Source organism: Bison bison, unplaced genomic scaffold (assembly GCF_000754665.1).
Source record: "Bison bison bison isolate TAMUID 2011002044 unplaced genomic scaffold, Bison_UMD1.0 scf7180017864093, whole genome shotgun sequence".
NCBI classification, from domain to species: Eukaryota; Metazoa; Chordata; class Mammalia; order Artiodactyla; family Bovidae; genus Bison; species Bison bison.
The window spans coordinates 1,204,659-1,218,498 of record NW_011494665.1 but is presented as its reverse complement, the minus strand read 5'-3'; the positions used below and the strand labels follow the sequence as shown (position 1 = coordinate 1,218,498).

The following is a 13,840-nucleotide window of genomic DNA, read 5'->3' as shown; positions in this document are numbered from 1 at the left end:
GGTGGAGGATCCTCAGAAATCCTGATTAAACAATCCTGTGATGATACAGATGAGGACACAGGCCCCGGAAGGAGGCGTGATTCACCTGAAGTCGGCCAGCGAGTGGGCGGTGGAGATGGGCGGGGACCCAGCGCTGCTGCGTCTGTGGTCAGCGTTCCTTCCACCATCCTGAGCTGCTCTCTCCAGCTATCAAGCCTTGAAAACTCCCATGCTGTCACCAGGCTGCTTCATTATCCCCAGCTTTTTGGGAATCCTTATCCCCATTTCCCATTGACTTTCTTCAGGTGAAATCCCAAAGCCTAGGATGTAAAAAAGGTGATAATCTTGGCCCTGGCTCCTCCTGGTAGTGGGGCTGGGTGTGGGTGAGCAAGTGCCAGCTAAAAGCCTGCATGACATAGGAGGGATAGAGGGCTGGTTTCCGGGGGTGGAGGGGATCTGGAACACATTGACAGATGGGTTACTATATGTTTTACCTTTAAGGGAGGAAGTTCTCAGGTTGGGTACCCAATCTCCAGAAAGGATGTGGGGTGGGTGCTTACTTTCTCTCTCCTTTGCAGACCTGCACGAGATCTGGAGGTCAGGGTTCCCATCTTCCTAGGGTGGTTTTCACTAGAGTGAAGCACTATCTGCTACTCATCCTCCATTAAATTGTCTCACGAAGAGGGCTTAATCCTAAAGTAACTATTCCAGCTAAGTCTCGCCATCTATAGATTTTAGAGGCTCTTCTATTCTCCAACGCCACTGCTTAAGGGAGGCTCAAATTCCACCCTGACTCCAAGGAATTTGGTCTCTCAAGAGATGAAGTATCTGGTTTTGGCCTTTTTCCAAGGTGCCTGTGACCCTGCCTTCACTTGCTTGTCATCTGGGTCAGACCTGGGCTCCCCTTTAGTCTTTTCTGTAACAAGAGCCAGGATGCGAAGTGGGAGTTCTGCAAGGAAAGGTAAAGACTGCCCCAGCTTTCAGAAAAGGAGTACCTCCCAGCACTTAGACTGAGGAAGAAATCTCATATTGCCTTCCCAAGTTATGAAGGTTATCCTAGCCTCTAAACCAGAACTCCTCCTCCTACAGGTTAACTCCTCACTGTTTCCAGCAGACACCACAGTGAGTTCCCGCCTCCAAAGACTAACATCTTATAGTGCTAAAGAGGAAGACAATACATATCAAACTAGCTCCCTTTTCCTTCCCTATACTTGTTCTCAACCCCAAGCTTCTGATTCACTGTCCTTTCCCCCATTCTCCTGAGCAGATCCCAAGTCTCCACCAGCAACACAGTGAACAAAAGCAAACACATCCTCCTTGCCTTCTGACCTGGCCAGTCCTGGGGTGTCCGAGCCGCAGGCCCTGAAGGAGGGATGTGAGCTGGTGGAGGGCTACTCCATTCAGAGCCTCCCGTTGTCTCCATGTCCTTTTCATCCTTCAGCCCAGAGGCTCCAACTGCTGGGCGAAGGAAAGGTTAAACCAGCTGGGCAGCACTGACTGCTCCCATACCCCACCAGAATCTAAGCTGAGAAACGGTGGCAGGAACAAAGCGGGTGTTTGTTGGGTTTCTCTCCTGCCGGGGAGGCTGTTCTCGGACCACGGCATTCCTGGGTTGGACAGAGTCAGCTCAGAGTGGCTTCTCCCCACTGCTGCTACAGCCAAAACCCACTGCCTTTCCACAGGCTGTGCTTAGGTAACAACTCGGGGGGTTCAGGCGCTTCGGCCTGGCCTGAGCTCAAAGCAGAGACATTAAAATAAGCTTAAACTTGAGAAAAGCTAAGTCTCCAACACAGGAAGGGCTAGAATCAGGTGTAATCGATAGCTTTTCAAAAACAGTCAGTGAAGGGACTTCCTTGCTCCAGTGGTTAAGAATACAGCTTGCAGTGCAAGGGACACAAGTTCAATCCCTGGTCGGGGAACTAAGATCCCACGAGGCAAAGTAACTAAGCCCACATTCCACAACCAAGACCTGACACAGCCAAATGAATAGTTTTTTAAAAATAATGAACTAAATTGCTCTCTGAAGATCTGGGGATAGAACAATGCAGACCATCTTTCCCCATTTTCCCTCCTCTACTGTGGAGAGGAGCTCACAAGCAAGGAAGGTTTAGGGGAAAGCAAGGAAGGTTTAGGGGAATATATGGTGACTGGCACAGAGAATCTGCCTGCCAAAGCAGGAGACAAGGGTTTGGTCCCTGGGTCAGGAAGATCCCCTGGAGGAGAAAATAGCAATCTGCTCCAGTATTCTTGCCTGGAAACTTCCATGGCCTGAGGAGCCTGGCAGGTTATAGTCCATGAGGTTGCAAAGAATTGGACATGACTGAGCGTGTGGTGACTGGTGAAAACAGGGAAACAAGAGACAGAAGCAAAGACGGTCATGAAGGTGGATGGACAGAATGCCTCTGGGGGACAGGACCCACACTCCCCGGAGCAAGGAGGCAGGAGTTCAGCTCACTTGTCCAGGAGCCTGAGTAGTCAGGGCCTGTGTACCAACAGTAACCTGAGTTCATCCAGGTGATGGGAAAACAGACAAGTCAGGGTGGCATTTGTTTTTATTAGAAAACTCCATTTGGTAAGAACTTTCTAAGCCAGTACAGAGACTGGGTAGCCTCCAAGAGTCCCACAGCTTTCATCTTATCTTCCACCCTCTTTTGAGAGGGGTGGTGGGGGATGGGGTGGTGTCAGGCAGCCTCCGAAATGCCCTTTCCTGGACCTCTGAGAGTTCACATAGCCAGCAACACACCCCCGGCACCTCAGTGCTGCAACACAGGGCCCCGAGGTCACGACGGCTGCCGAAGGCGTTCCTGTTTGTCCGGCTTCATGATGGAACCAAAGAGGCGCTCACAGACTCCCAGGCCTAGTCCTTCGCTCTAGTTAGAGCAGGACAGGATCCAGGAGAAGATGGCCAGGGGCTAAAGGAGAAGACACTGCATTTGAGATTCCCTTTGGAGTCTGGAAAGCACCTGGATTTCTTGGGCAGGGAGGGCTGTGGAAGCCCCACTCAGTTCTTCTTGGTTTTGGGGGTGTCATATTTCCTCTTGCTGGAGTACCACAACAGCAGGGGGACGCCAATAGAAGGGAGGGTCATGACCCCGAAGGCGGCCCAGTCCAGCTGTGGAAGACAACAAAGGCCTTGCTTAGAAGCCTGGATTAGGGCACAGGACGGGACTAGGATGGAAGGGTCCAATGAGAAAAGGGAGCAGCCAGCCCAAATAAGCAGAGCGTCAGCAGGAAGGCTTCTCTCTGGCCACTCCGGACACAGAATGTGTCCACCCTTTCGAGCTATGAAACCAAAGGCCTCACCTGACCCAATCCACTCTGGAAGAGAAGCTTCTCTCTTCCAGACAATCTTTGAGGAGGGAGATGTCCAGGTGTTGCCCTGACAGTCAAGCCTCCTGCAAACTAACTCTGGCCCACACTGCCAGCCTCTCTCTTCCATTCCTCTGCGTCACATGCCGCCCTCCAGCCTTCCGAAACTACCTGCTATTCCTGGACTCCACGCTTTTTCTCACTTCAGAGCTACTCCCTCTTCCTGGGGTGCGTCCCCTTCCTTACCTCCTCTTTAATTAGTGAAACCTCTCTCCCCCGGAAAATCCTCCCTGACTCTCAACATCAGGTTAGGTGTTCCCGCTGCATCTCCTCCTGAGCCCTGTGTATGACTGCTATCACAGCAGTTCCCTCCACTGAGGCCTCCATAAGCCCATAAGATCTTCAATGGGAGGGACTGTGTCTTGCGCTGGTTTCTCCAAGCAAAGCACAGAAGCGAGCACGTAATTTGGAACCTCATAATTATTCCCTGAAGGAATGAATACATGAATCTCCTCATTCAGTCCTTTAGGCAAATCTTCAAAAAATTCTCTCCTAGACTAGACTACAACAAAGTTCCCATTTAACCTCCCAATGCTTGGCGACTCTTTGAATCTAAGCAGATACTCTTTTCATCCTTGAATTAGACCCAGGACTCCAAGGTGGGGCTTTACTCAAGGCTGAGCAGAGAAAAACGGCAGTTTTTTTTTGGTTCTGGCAACTGTGATCTCATTGCCAAAAATCTCTAGCCATGGTTAAATCATGATGTTTGATGGCTGTGTGTACCAGACACCAAAAAACAGATATGACAAGAACCAACCAACTATCCGTATCTTCTAAGGAGGCCAAGAGGTCTCACAACAAAAAGGGTGTTCTCCTGCCAGGGGAGTGATGAGGCCTGCAAAGCTTACAAAATGGGGGGAGAATCTTCGATCAAACTCCCGCTGAGCCAGGATTCCTCCCTGTCCAGGTGCACTGGTAAAGCCGATCTGAAAAGAAGAAAAGAAGGCAAGTCTTCAGCTCTTTCTCATTTGGGAAAAAGGCAGTTTTTCAACAAACCCAGTTCTAAGCAATAGAGTCTTAGTTCCCAAAGGCCCAAGAAACATCCAGATGAGGAAAACTTTTTGAACTAGAGAAGATGGATGGTTCTTTCGTGTGTTGTAAAGATGAGTAAATTAGGAGCCAGGAGACACTTGATGAGCATTTACTTAAAAAAAGAAAGAAAAAAAAAAAAAGGGTAGGCCAGGTATGCTGTGGTAATTAAAGCCAGATCATTCTACCTCAGCCTCAGACTCTGGAGAGAGCTGCTCACCACCACTGGCCCTTCTGCCCTTGGCAATCATTTCCCCATTCCTTAAGTGGAAACACTCTTCTGTAACTCACGAGCTGACATGAGGCTCCAATGAAATAATGAGAAGGATTCCGTAAAGTCTCAAGCCCTACCCAAATGTACATTACCAGAGGAGGGGCTGAGTCTGCCCCACATTCCTTCGTCTTGGAGAGCAGGCCAAGACTTTGGAGCACATGGCAAACAACTTTGTTCTAAAGTGGCAGCTGAGCCTTGACGTCTGTGTCTTTTAACCCATCAAGGACCAGGTGGAACCAGGGAATCCCAAACGAGGTTCTTAAAGCACACAGGATGGAAGATGTGAAAATAATATAACCAGAATTACAAGAATATATTTCCACAGGTTCATAATTCGGAGACTGCAATGAAGGTTTGAGTCTCTTGAATTTCTTATAGTTCTATGGTTGACTATGTTAAGTCCCTTCCCCACTGTGCACTCACTAAGGAGCCTAAAGCCCATGTGTATTTATAAATTCATGACCTAAGCTTTTTGAGGCCTACGACAGTATTTTATTAATCTTCTTTGTATTTCCTATCATCTAGCACATTGCGGGGGCTCAGTAAATGTCTGCTGACCTTTACATCAATCAATCAAAAGACTGTTTACATTGGACTTCTACCCTATATGGGAAACAGAAGGAAATCTAAGACACAGTCCCTCACCTCGAGGCATTTATAATTAAACTGAGAGGTGGGGGTGAGGGAAAAGACCTAGATATAAGAGAGAACTACTGAAGACAGTCAATAATTAAATGTTCAAGTGGCATGGATTTTAAGAGCTACAGACGTTTTGATGCAGTCAATGAATGTTTAGTGAAAGAATGAGTAGGAAAGAGCCATATGAATTGTAAAAGCAGGAGACAGAATCAAGGAGATGCAGTTCAGAACTGGGTCTTGAGAAGGTGCCAGATAATGAAGTGGAGGAGAGAGTGTACTTCAGACAGAGAACAAAGGCAGAGTGGAAACGAGGAGCACTGAGACAGAGGAGGCGCTTGGCCTCATTGGACAGAGGATCCTGGCGGGTAGAGAACTGGAGGGAGAGGCAGAACCCAGCAAGACTACTGAAGGGTATGCAAGGAAAAGCGTGGCCCTGATGGGAGAAGCAGGCGCATTCTAAGCAACGGAGAGACACAGACACAGCAGAGACAGGGAGTGATCTGACGGCAGCATAGAAGGTGGACTGGAAAGGCAAGCATGGTACAAAAGCAGAGGGCACCTGACACCGCACAGAACGAAGGTGAAGGAGAAGGCAGGCAACCAGGCAGTACTCCTTCCTGTTCATTTCACTGCTTGATTTTGAGACTTTATAACATACTTTGAAATATGCTCCTTCCTACCACAATACCTCAAGTTTTGGGTCCTTCTTAACTTCCTCAGAATTTAGCGCCTGCTCTGGAGATTTTCTGCAAGAGACTGCAAAGGAAGGCAGAGCTGAGCCCCAGCCAGCTAAGGGTGTGGGTGACTCACCACAACAGGCCCATCCTCCTGGGCCAGGTATGTCACAGTTGCTGAGGTGAAGTTGAAATAACCAGCCTTGAGAGGGCGCAGGACCACGGTGTGGGAGACGTTGCTAGCACTGACTCAGAGTTAAGGAGGGAAAAGGATGAAGCTACAGTCGTAACAAACTTTCAACTTAGGGACTAAATGCACGTTCACAAAAAGAGTTGCTAACACATGTAATATTTCATATCTAAAATACTCTGCAAAAATAATAAACACAGGCTTTGTACCTAAGCCTGAAGTGGGTGGTATTATATGATATCTTTTTAATCAAGTTTTAAGAGGTCTATGACATATTCAATATTGAAATGTTATAAAACAATACAGGTTATAGATGAAAAATTAGTCACTTACGGTCACAGAAAATCTTTTGCTGCCTGTAACTGAAGGAAATTCTTGAAAATACAAAACAAAAACAATACAAAGAGAACACTTACCCTTGTCAGAAAATCTAAATATACTATAACTCACAAGGGAAAAAAATAATCTAAATCAAAACACTCAGGAAGGAACCTTCCCTGATGGCCCAGTGGTAAAGAATCTGCCTGCCAATGCAGGGGACAGGGGTTTGATCCCTGGTCCGGGAAGACAACTAAGCCTGTGCACCACAGCTACTGAAGCCGATTTCCCTACAGCTCGCGCTCCACAAGAGAAGCCACTGCAACGACAAGCCCACGCGCCACCTCAAGAGGAAACCCCGCGTGCCGCAACCAGGGAAAGCCTGCAGACAGCAACGAAGACCCAGTGTAGCCAAAAATAAATGAATAAAGAATGCATTTTAAAAACACTCAAGAAATTACCAGTTGATCCAAATAAGGGGTTCATTGAATAAGAAGAGCCTTTAAAAAGGTCACCCAGATCACACTAGCATCCCACAGAATTTCTTTTAAAAGCACCTTAAAGATCATCAACCAGCCACAAACATCTGTCTACATTCTCCCAATATGGAATGTTTTAGGGCTTTATAACCTAAACTTCAGGAACCTCCTTCCTCAGGCCCACCCTAAATCATGCACACACAATTCTCACTAGTCTCTCTTGCCACATCTTATCCAGAGAGGTGGCAAGAATGGCCATATACACTTAGACTGATGTGACCCTACTGCTTTGCTGGCAACATCCCTCCCAACATCCCATTAGCCTTCATCAGCCAGTGTCAAGAGGATACGGAGCAATCCGGTCCCATTTGACGTTGAGCATTCCAGAGACAATGCCAAAGTCTTCTGGAGGGAAGGAATCATCAGATAATTCCACATCTAATGCAGCACTAAAGAATGGAGGAAACAAAGAAAGGTTAGTAAGTAATGGCTATAAAATTAAAGCAGTTAGCAATCAAATCTGTCTGCCTGTCCTAAAAAATCAGAACTACAAAAGACAGATATGAGTTACGTAGTTACACTGAAGAATCGCACTCAAGGCCTGGATTCTGGGCACCAAAATAAAATACTCAAAGTATCTAGGAAAGAATGGGCCCGAATCCATTTTTGCCCTAGTTTTTTCTCACGTGTGTGTGTGTGTGTGTGTGTGTGTAAGGAGGGGAAGAGGAGCAAAATGCATATGGAAAAGAAAATTAAAGGAAATAAAGTAAAAGAGAGGACTTTCCTGGTGGTCCAGGGGACGCAGTAATGAGTATCCTGCAGGCCATAACTAAGACCCGACACGAAGCCAAATAAATAAATAAAAAGGAACTTCTCTGGCAGTCCAGTGGTTATGACTCTGTGCTTCCAACGTGGGACACTCAGGTTTGAGCCCTGCTCAAGGAACTAAGATTCCACATGCCCCACAGCGTGGCAAAAAAAAACAACACACAACCCAAAACCCAACCAAACAAAATAAAAGGTCTACTTTTTTAAAACAGTGAAAGACAACAAAAAAGCCAATCTAAGAAAGGAAGCTGAAACTAAATCCCTAAGGTAACAAAGGATTATACATTTCCTGCCTTCTCATTTTCTTCTCCCTATGTCACCACAATTCTTGCTTCTTCCCCACTCTGAAACTCTTTCACGTCAAAAAAGTGGAAGACGGTTTCTTGTAACTTAGATAAGAATATGTCCTCCTCTTCCAAAAGCAGATCCAGCAGTATATTCATTCATTCACTCATGATGTCTGCTACTGAAAATCTCCCAAAAATAAATCACTGCTGGTCCCTGTTCCCAGCTAGGAAATTTAGGAAACCTGAAAAGTACCCAACCTATAGCTCCAGTGCCTCCTTACCTTGAGCCAACATTGTAAATGTTGTACTGTAAGGTCAGGTCTCGCCCCTCCACAGCATATCTGTTCAGCAGTGATTTGGAAGCCAAAAGCCTGGCTCCTTCCTCTGCTTGAGTGACAGCAAATAGAGCCAACACCGCGAATGCCAGCAGCCTCATCTTTGGAGAAAAAAGCAAAGCGAGCAGTCAGTCCAAGCACGTAAAACCACCAAAAGCTCCCTGACAGCTCTTTCAACCTCTGTCAAAGCTCTTTTGAGTCTGTCAAAGCGGCAGCCCCTCCCAACATAGCAGTCTCTAAGCCACCTGGGCCCTGGATGCTCCCTAACTGGCAGGATCTTCTGAGAGGACTCTATGAGCCCACGCTCCTTGGGCTGCCGGATTCGGCCGATCTCGGACCCACAGCAGCCTCTAGCTTTCCTTTACGCAGAAGCACCCCACGGCTGCTACCTTCCCTCTGGTCCTCCTCCACCAGCTCCCCTGGGATCCCACGGCGCGCTCGCGGGGTCCTCCCCCACGCTCTTGCATCCCACCCTCCATCCTTTCCCAGGGATCCCATTCGTCCTCGCCCTCCACATCCCTTTCTGGGGCCCTTCGTGGCCCCAGTCCCCTCCCCCATTCTTGCCAAGATTACACGTCCTCCCGCCAGCATGCCCTCTCTCCTCCCTGACCTCCTGGAGCTAACTTTTAGCCGCTGAGTGTAGTGCGGACACAAGATTCCCCTGCTCCCACTTGTCGGGACTCACCGTGCACATCCCCCAAACCCTTTCAGGAGCCTTCAAAACCGGAAGAGAGCGTCAGCACCCGAAAGACCGGAAATAAGCTCTGGCCGGAAGCTTGGTTGCTCTTCTCGATGCCTACTGGGAGTTGTAGTTCTTAGATAAGCCCCACCTTTCCCTTTGTAGTGCCCGCTGGTCTCCGGGATGCGACCGCTCCTAGGAAAGACTTATCTGTGCACCCTCGCTCTCTTTTTTCCCCCTTCTTTCCTTTCTTTCTTTCTCGCTTTTATCATTCTGCCCTCCAGAATGACTTTTCAATCTGACTTGCCGTTACTGTGGACACCCAGCTCCTGACTGTTTTGTGGAACTGACAAATCTAGAGATTAGAGTCGTCTGTCTAAAATCTATCTATCCAGTGTACTGTCAAACTGGAATTAGAGAAAAGCTATTTCTCTTGGGGCTACCACCGTTCTTTGTATTTCCAGCCGAGAAATTTGGTCATCCCATGTATCAAATAAGTCACCAAGCCCTGAACTTTCTTTAGAAGCTCTTTGAAGGGGATTTCAAAGGGCTGCGTAGGAACCTGAAATGTTAGGTCCATGAATCAAGACAAATTGGAAGTGGTCAAACAGGAGACTGCAAGAGTGAACATAGACATTTTAGGAATCAACTAACTAAAATGGATGGGAATAGGAGAATTTAATTCAGATGACCATTATATCTACTACTGTGGACAAGAATCCCTTAGAAGAAATGAAGTACCCATCATAGCCAACAAAACAGTCTGAAGTGCAGTACTTGAGTGCAATCTCAAAAACAACAGAATGATTTCTGTTCATTTCCAAGGCAAATCACTCAATATCAGTAATCCAAGTCTATGCCCCAACCACTAATGCTGAAGAAGCTGAAGCTGAATGGTTCTATGATGAGCTACAAGACCTTCTAGAATTAACACCAAAATGATGTCCTTTTCATCATAGAGTACTAAAATGCAAAAGTAGGAAATCAATAGATACCTGGAGTAACAGGCAAGTTTGGCCTTGGAGTACAAAATGAAGCAGGGCAAAGGTTAACAGAATTTTGCCAAGAGAACGCACTGGTCATAACAATCACCCTCTTCCCACAACACAAAAGACAACTCTACACATGGACGTCACCAGATGCTCAATACAGAAATCAGATTGATTATATTCTTTGCAGCCGAAGATGGAGAAGCTCTATACAGTCAGCAAAAACAAGACCAGGAGTGGACTGTGGCTCAGATCATGAACTCTTTATTGCCAAATTCATATTCAAATTGAAGAAAGTAGGGAAAACTACTAGACCATTCAAGTATGACCTAAATCAAATCCCTTATGATTATACAGTGGAAATGACAAATAGATTCAAAGGATTAGATCTGATTGACAGAGTGCCTGAAGAACTATAGGCTGAGGTTTCTAACATTGTACAGGAGGCAGTGATCAAAATCATCCCCAAGAAAAAGAGCTCTGGGAGTTGGTAATGGACAGGGAAGCCTGGCATGCTGCAGTCCATGAGGTCGCAAAGTGTTAGACACAGCTGAGCGACTGAACTGAACTGAAGTCCCCTGAAAGTATATCCTTTCTTCTTTTCTCCTGTAACTGCTTTAGTTTATACGTGTTGCTGTTGCTATTTTTCATTGCAATAGTCTCACTTTCTTGAGTCTTTCTCTGAACATTTCAGTCAGCTAGTAGACAAACTTCCCCAAACAGCATTTTGACTCTATGTTCAGAGGATTGATAGTGAAGTTAGGCAATTTTGAATTCTGTATTCAAATCTCTGTTCTGTCACTTAAGAGTTTAGGTAACCTTAAGGCAAGTGTTAACTTCTATAAGCCTTGGTTTCCAAGTCTGTGAAATGAGATAATTATAGTACTCTCAAAATGCTGGAGAATAAAATAGGATGATGTATGTAAAACTCTTAGCATATTGTCTGGCACATGTGTGTGCTCCATAAATGGTAACTATCAATATTGCTGTTATACATCTCCATTGCAGCATGAATTCATTCAGTATGCAATTACTGGGCACATAATTGTGCCTGGCACTGTTCTAGGTACTTAGGATATAGAGATGAACAGAACAGGTAAGGTTTCTACTTTCTGGGGGCTTACCATTCTTGTAGACTAATACACATCACCTGTATTTGCTTTAGTAGCCCCTTCATTCACCGTTTCCCAGAGCTCCTTGAGGACAGGTGGTCTGTCTCCCATTGCTTAGTGTCATGCCTCAGCACACAGGATGTACTCCAGGAATGACTCACAACAAATCCTCTACACACAATCTCCTACTTCCTTTGTGTGTGGCTTCCCTCAAAAAATTCTCTGTTGCCTCTCTTTCCTATTCAAATCCAAGCCCTTTTTCAGGGCCTTGCCCTAGTCTCATCCCCGCCCTAGTCTCATCCCCTCTGGGAAGCCGTCCTTGGCTTTGCCAGACTGCATTGCTCTTTTACAGCACCACAGTGACATGTTGTAGGTTTTTGTTTGTTTTCTGGTTGTTTCTGATCTGGAAAGTTCACCTTCATGATTAGGTGCAATTTGTCTAATATACATTTATCCAAAGATCCTACAGTGACGCTGAACACACGGAGGTGCTCAAGAAATATCTGCTGATTGGAGGAATCGTCATCATTTCTGTTTACAGTCTCCCTATTGAAATCTATTCTGACTAGAGGGGTGGTTTTGAGAGTCGATTGCTGGGAATTCCCTGGCAGCACAGTGGTTAGGACTCCACGCTTCCACTGAAGATTCAATCCACACAGTATGGCCAAAAGAGAGAGCGAGTCAGTTGCTAAGGGAGATGTTTCTGTTGAAAGACTTCCAAAAGAATACAAGTTTTTCTTTCCATCCTCATGGGGACCCCAAACCAAGAGCTTGAGTAGAGCTTTGTTAGATGTTCAGGGCACTGTGTGCTAGGAACAGAGGAGGGCAGAGCCAGCCTCAGGCTACCTAGGGTGCTTACTGTGCCCCCAGGATGGTGTCACTGGCTTTATGTCCTGTTTCTTGGTGTTTAAGACAGAGCCCAAGCTGCCCACTGACTTCTCTTTTGGGATCTGCAACAAGAGGGCCACCAAGAGAATGTGTGACCAAGCTGAGAAGGAAGTGGCAAACCGCTTTCCAGCTGGTGGCTGGGCAAGCACTCAGAAATAGAGCCGTGCTGTCAAACCTAGGGGCCTGCAATGGACATAAAGTTAGCCAGAAGGACACTCTGTAAGTGGTAATGGAGTGAATATGAACCACGCCACTTTTCATGAAATATCCAGAATCAAAGTTATTACAGTAAATTTGCAGCAATCTTTTTTTTTTACATTCATTTTTTGATTGTGATAAATACACATAATATGAAGTTTACCATTTTAACCATTTGAAATGTACATTTACATTCACATTATTGTACAGCCATCACTACCATCCATCACCAGAAATGTTCATCTTCCCAAAGTGAAACTCCATACCCGTTAAATACTAACTCCCGGGGCTTCCCTGGTGGTCCAGTGGTTAAGACTGCACATTGCAATGCAGGGGACACGGGTTCGATCCCCGGTTGGGTAGCTAAAATCCCACATATCACACAGCAGCTAAGACCCGTGCCACGACTACTGAAGCCCAAGTGTCTAGAACACATGCTCTGCAATAAGATAAGCCCACGGCAACAAGAAGCCCACACCACAACTCGAGGGTAGACCCTGCTCACCGCAACTGGAGAAAAGCCTGCACATAGCAGTGAAGATCCAACGTAGGCAAAAATAAATAACTCAATGCTAACTCCCTTTCTCCTGTCCCCAGCCCCTGGCAATTACTATTCTGCTTTCTGTCTCTATGAATTTGACTAGTCTAGGTACCCCATGTAAATGGAAACATTTAAAAAAATCGTTTTTAATTTACACAAATATTATAGGTTTATAGTCTTATTTTTAAAAATCAAACAATAATGAAATAGTGGGTATAAAAATAGTGGATATAAATATCAGGATGCAAACTCAGATGTTTAAGACATGTTAACTTCCTTAGTTTTCTACAATCAAACCCAATTTCGTCTTCCAGCCCCTGTTCCATTAGGTAGCAAGGACTTAAATCTTTATTTCTGCAGGGACTCCCCAGCCATTCTCTCCAGAGGTGCCTCTAATTTTCTAGAGGGCTGCCGATGTGCTACAGGCATGGAGAGAGGGGATCAAATACTTCTGGTGTTTGGTCATCAATACTTGTCCCCTTTGGCATCCACTGAGACTTCCCGAGCCTGTCCTCAGGTGTGAGTTCACACAGAGCACAGGTCATCCCCCTCAGGCTTATCCCAGACCTCCACAGGCACAGTTCTCCTCTCTCTCCCTCTTCCTTTTCCTCCCTCTGCTTTTTGCCTTTTTTTTTTGGCCACACCACTCACCATGCAGGATCCTAGTTCTCTGACCAAGGATTGAGCCCAGGCCCTAGCAGTGAAAACACCAAGTCCTAACCACCGGACCACCCTTAGCCCCTTCACCCTTTTTTATTTGTTTGTTTTCAATATAAAGACATGTGGCATGCTTTATTGAAAAAAAAAAAAAACTTCAGAAATAGTCCCTTCACCCTTTTATTCCCCGCTACCCTCATCTCCAGGAATGAGGAGCTATTTTAGCATAAAAGCAGATCACTCTTGTGCTCTGAGAGATGGTCTCTGTTAGCAAGAGAGCAGCGTGTTGGTTGGTTGGTTTACAGATGCCACATTCTGAAAAAGACACAGCTTGACTCACTGTGGAAAATTCTTAAAGAGATGGAAATACCAGAC

At 46.1% G+C, this 13,840-nt stretch overlaps 1 protein-coding gene across 2 annotated transcripts; it reads right to left on the bottom strand.

Annotated features, from left to right (window-relative positions):
• Positions 1 to 2,513: 2,513 nt before the first annotated feature.
• Positions 2,514 to 9,164, bottom strand: SSR2 (signal sequence receptor, beta (translocon-associated protein beta)). 2 transcript variants are annotated; one of them, XM_010838253.1, is made up of 6 exons: positions 9,087 to 9,164; positions 8,348 to 8,502; positions 7,302 to 7,400; positions 6,101 to 6,209; positions 4,197 to 4,274; positions 2,514 to 3,091 (listed from the first exon to the last, which is right to left on the bottom strand). In XM_010838253.1, the coding sequence occupies exons 1-6, from the start codon at positions 9,093 to 9,095 to the stop codon at positions 2,981 to 2,983; spliced, it is 561 nt and encodes a 186-aa protein (XP_010836555.1). In that variant the 5' UTR covers positions 9,096 to 9,164; the 3' UTR covers positions 2,514 to 2,980. The 2 variants fall into 2 exon arrangements, with proteins under 2 accessions (XP_010836555.1, XP_010836556.1); XM_010838254.1 differs by having other exon boundaries at positions 9,012 to 9,133.
• Between the last annotated feature and the right edge of the window lie 4,676 nt (positions 9,165 to 13,840).

Excerpts from the sequence above, each read along its gene's own strand:
- SSR2 (XM_010838253.1), bottom strand. Across the intron at positions 6,210-7,301 it reads AAATGGGACCGGATTGCTCC|TGCTAGCAACGTCTCCCACA; the intron begins GTATCCTCTTGA and ends ACTCTGAGTCAG. Across the intron at positions 4,275-6,100 it reads AGGAGGATGGGCCTGTTGTG|ATCGGCTTTACCAGTGCACC; the intron begins GTGAGTCACCCA and ends TCTTCTTTTCAG.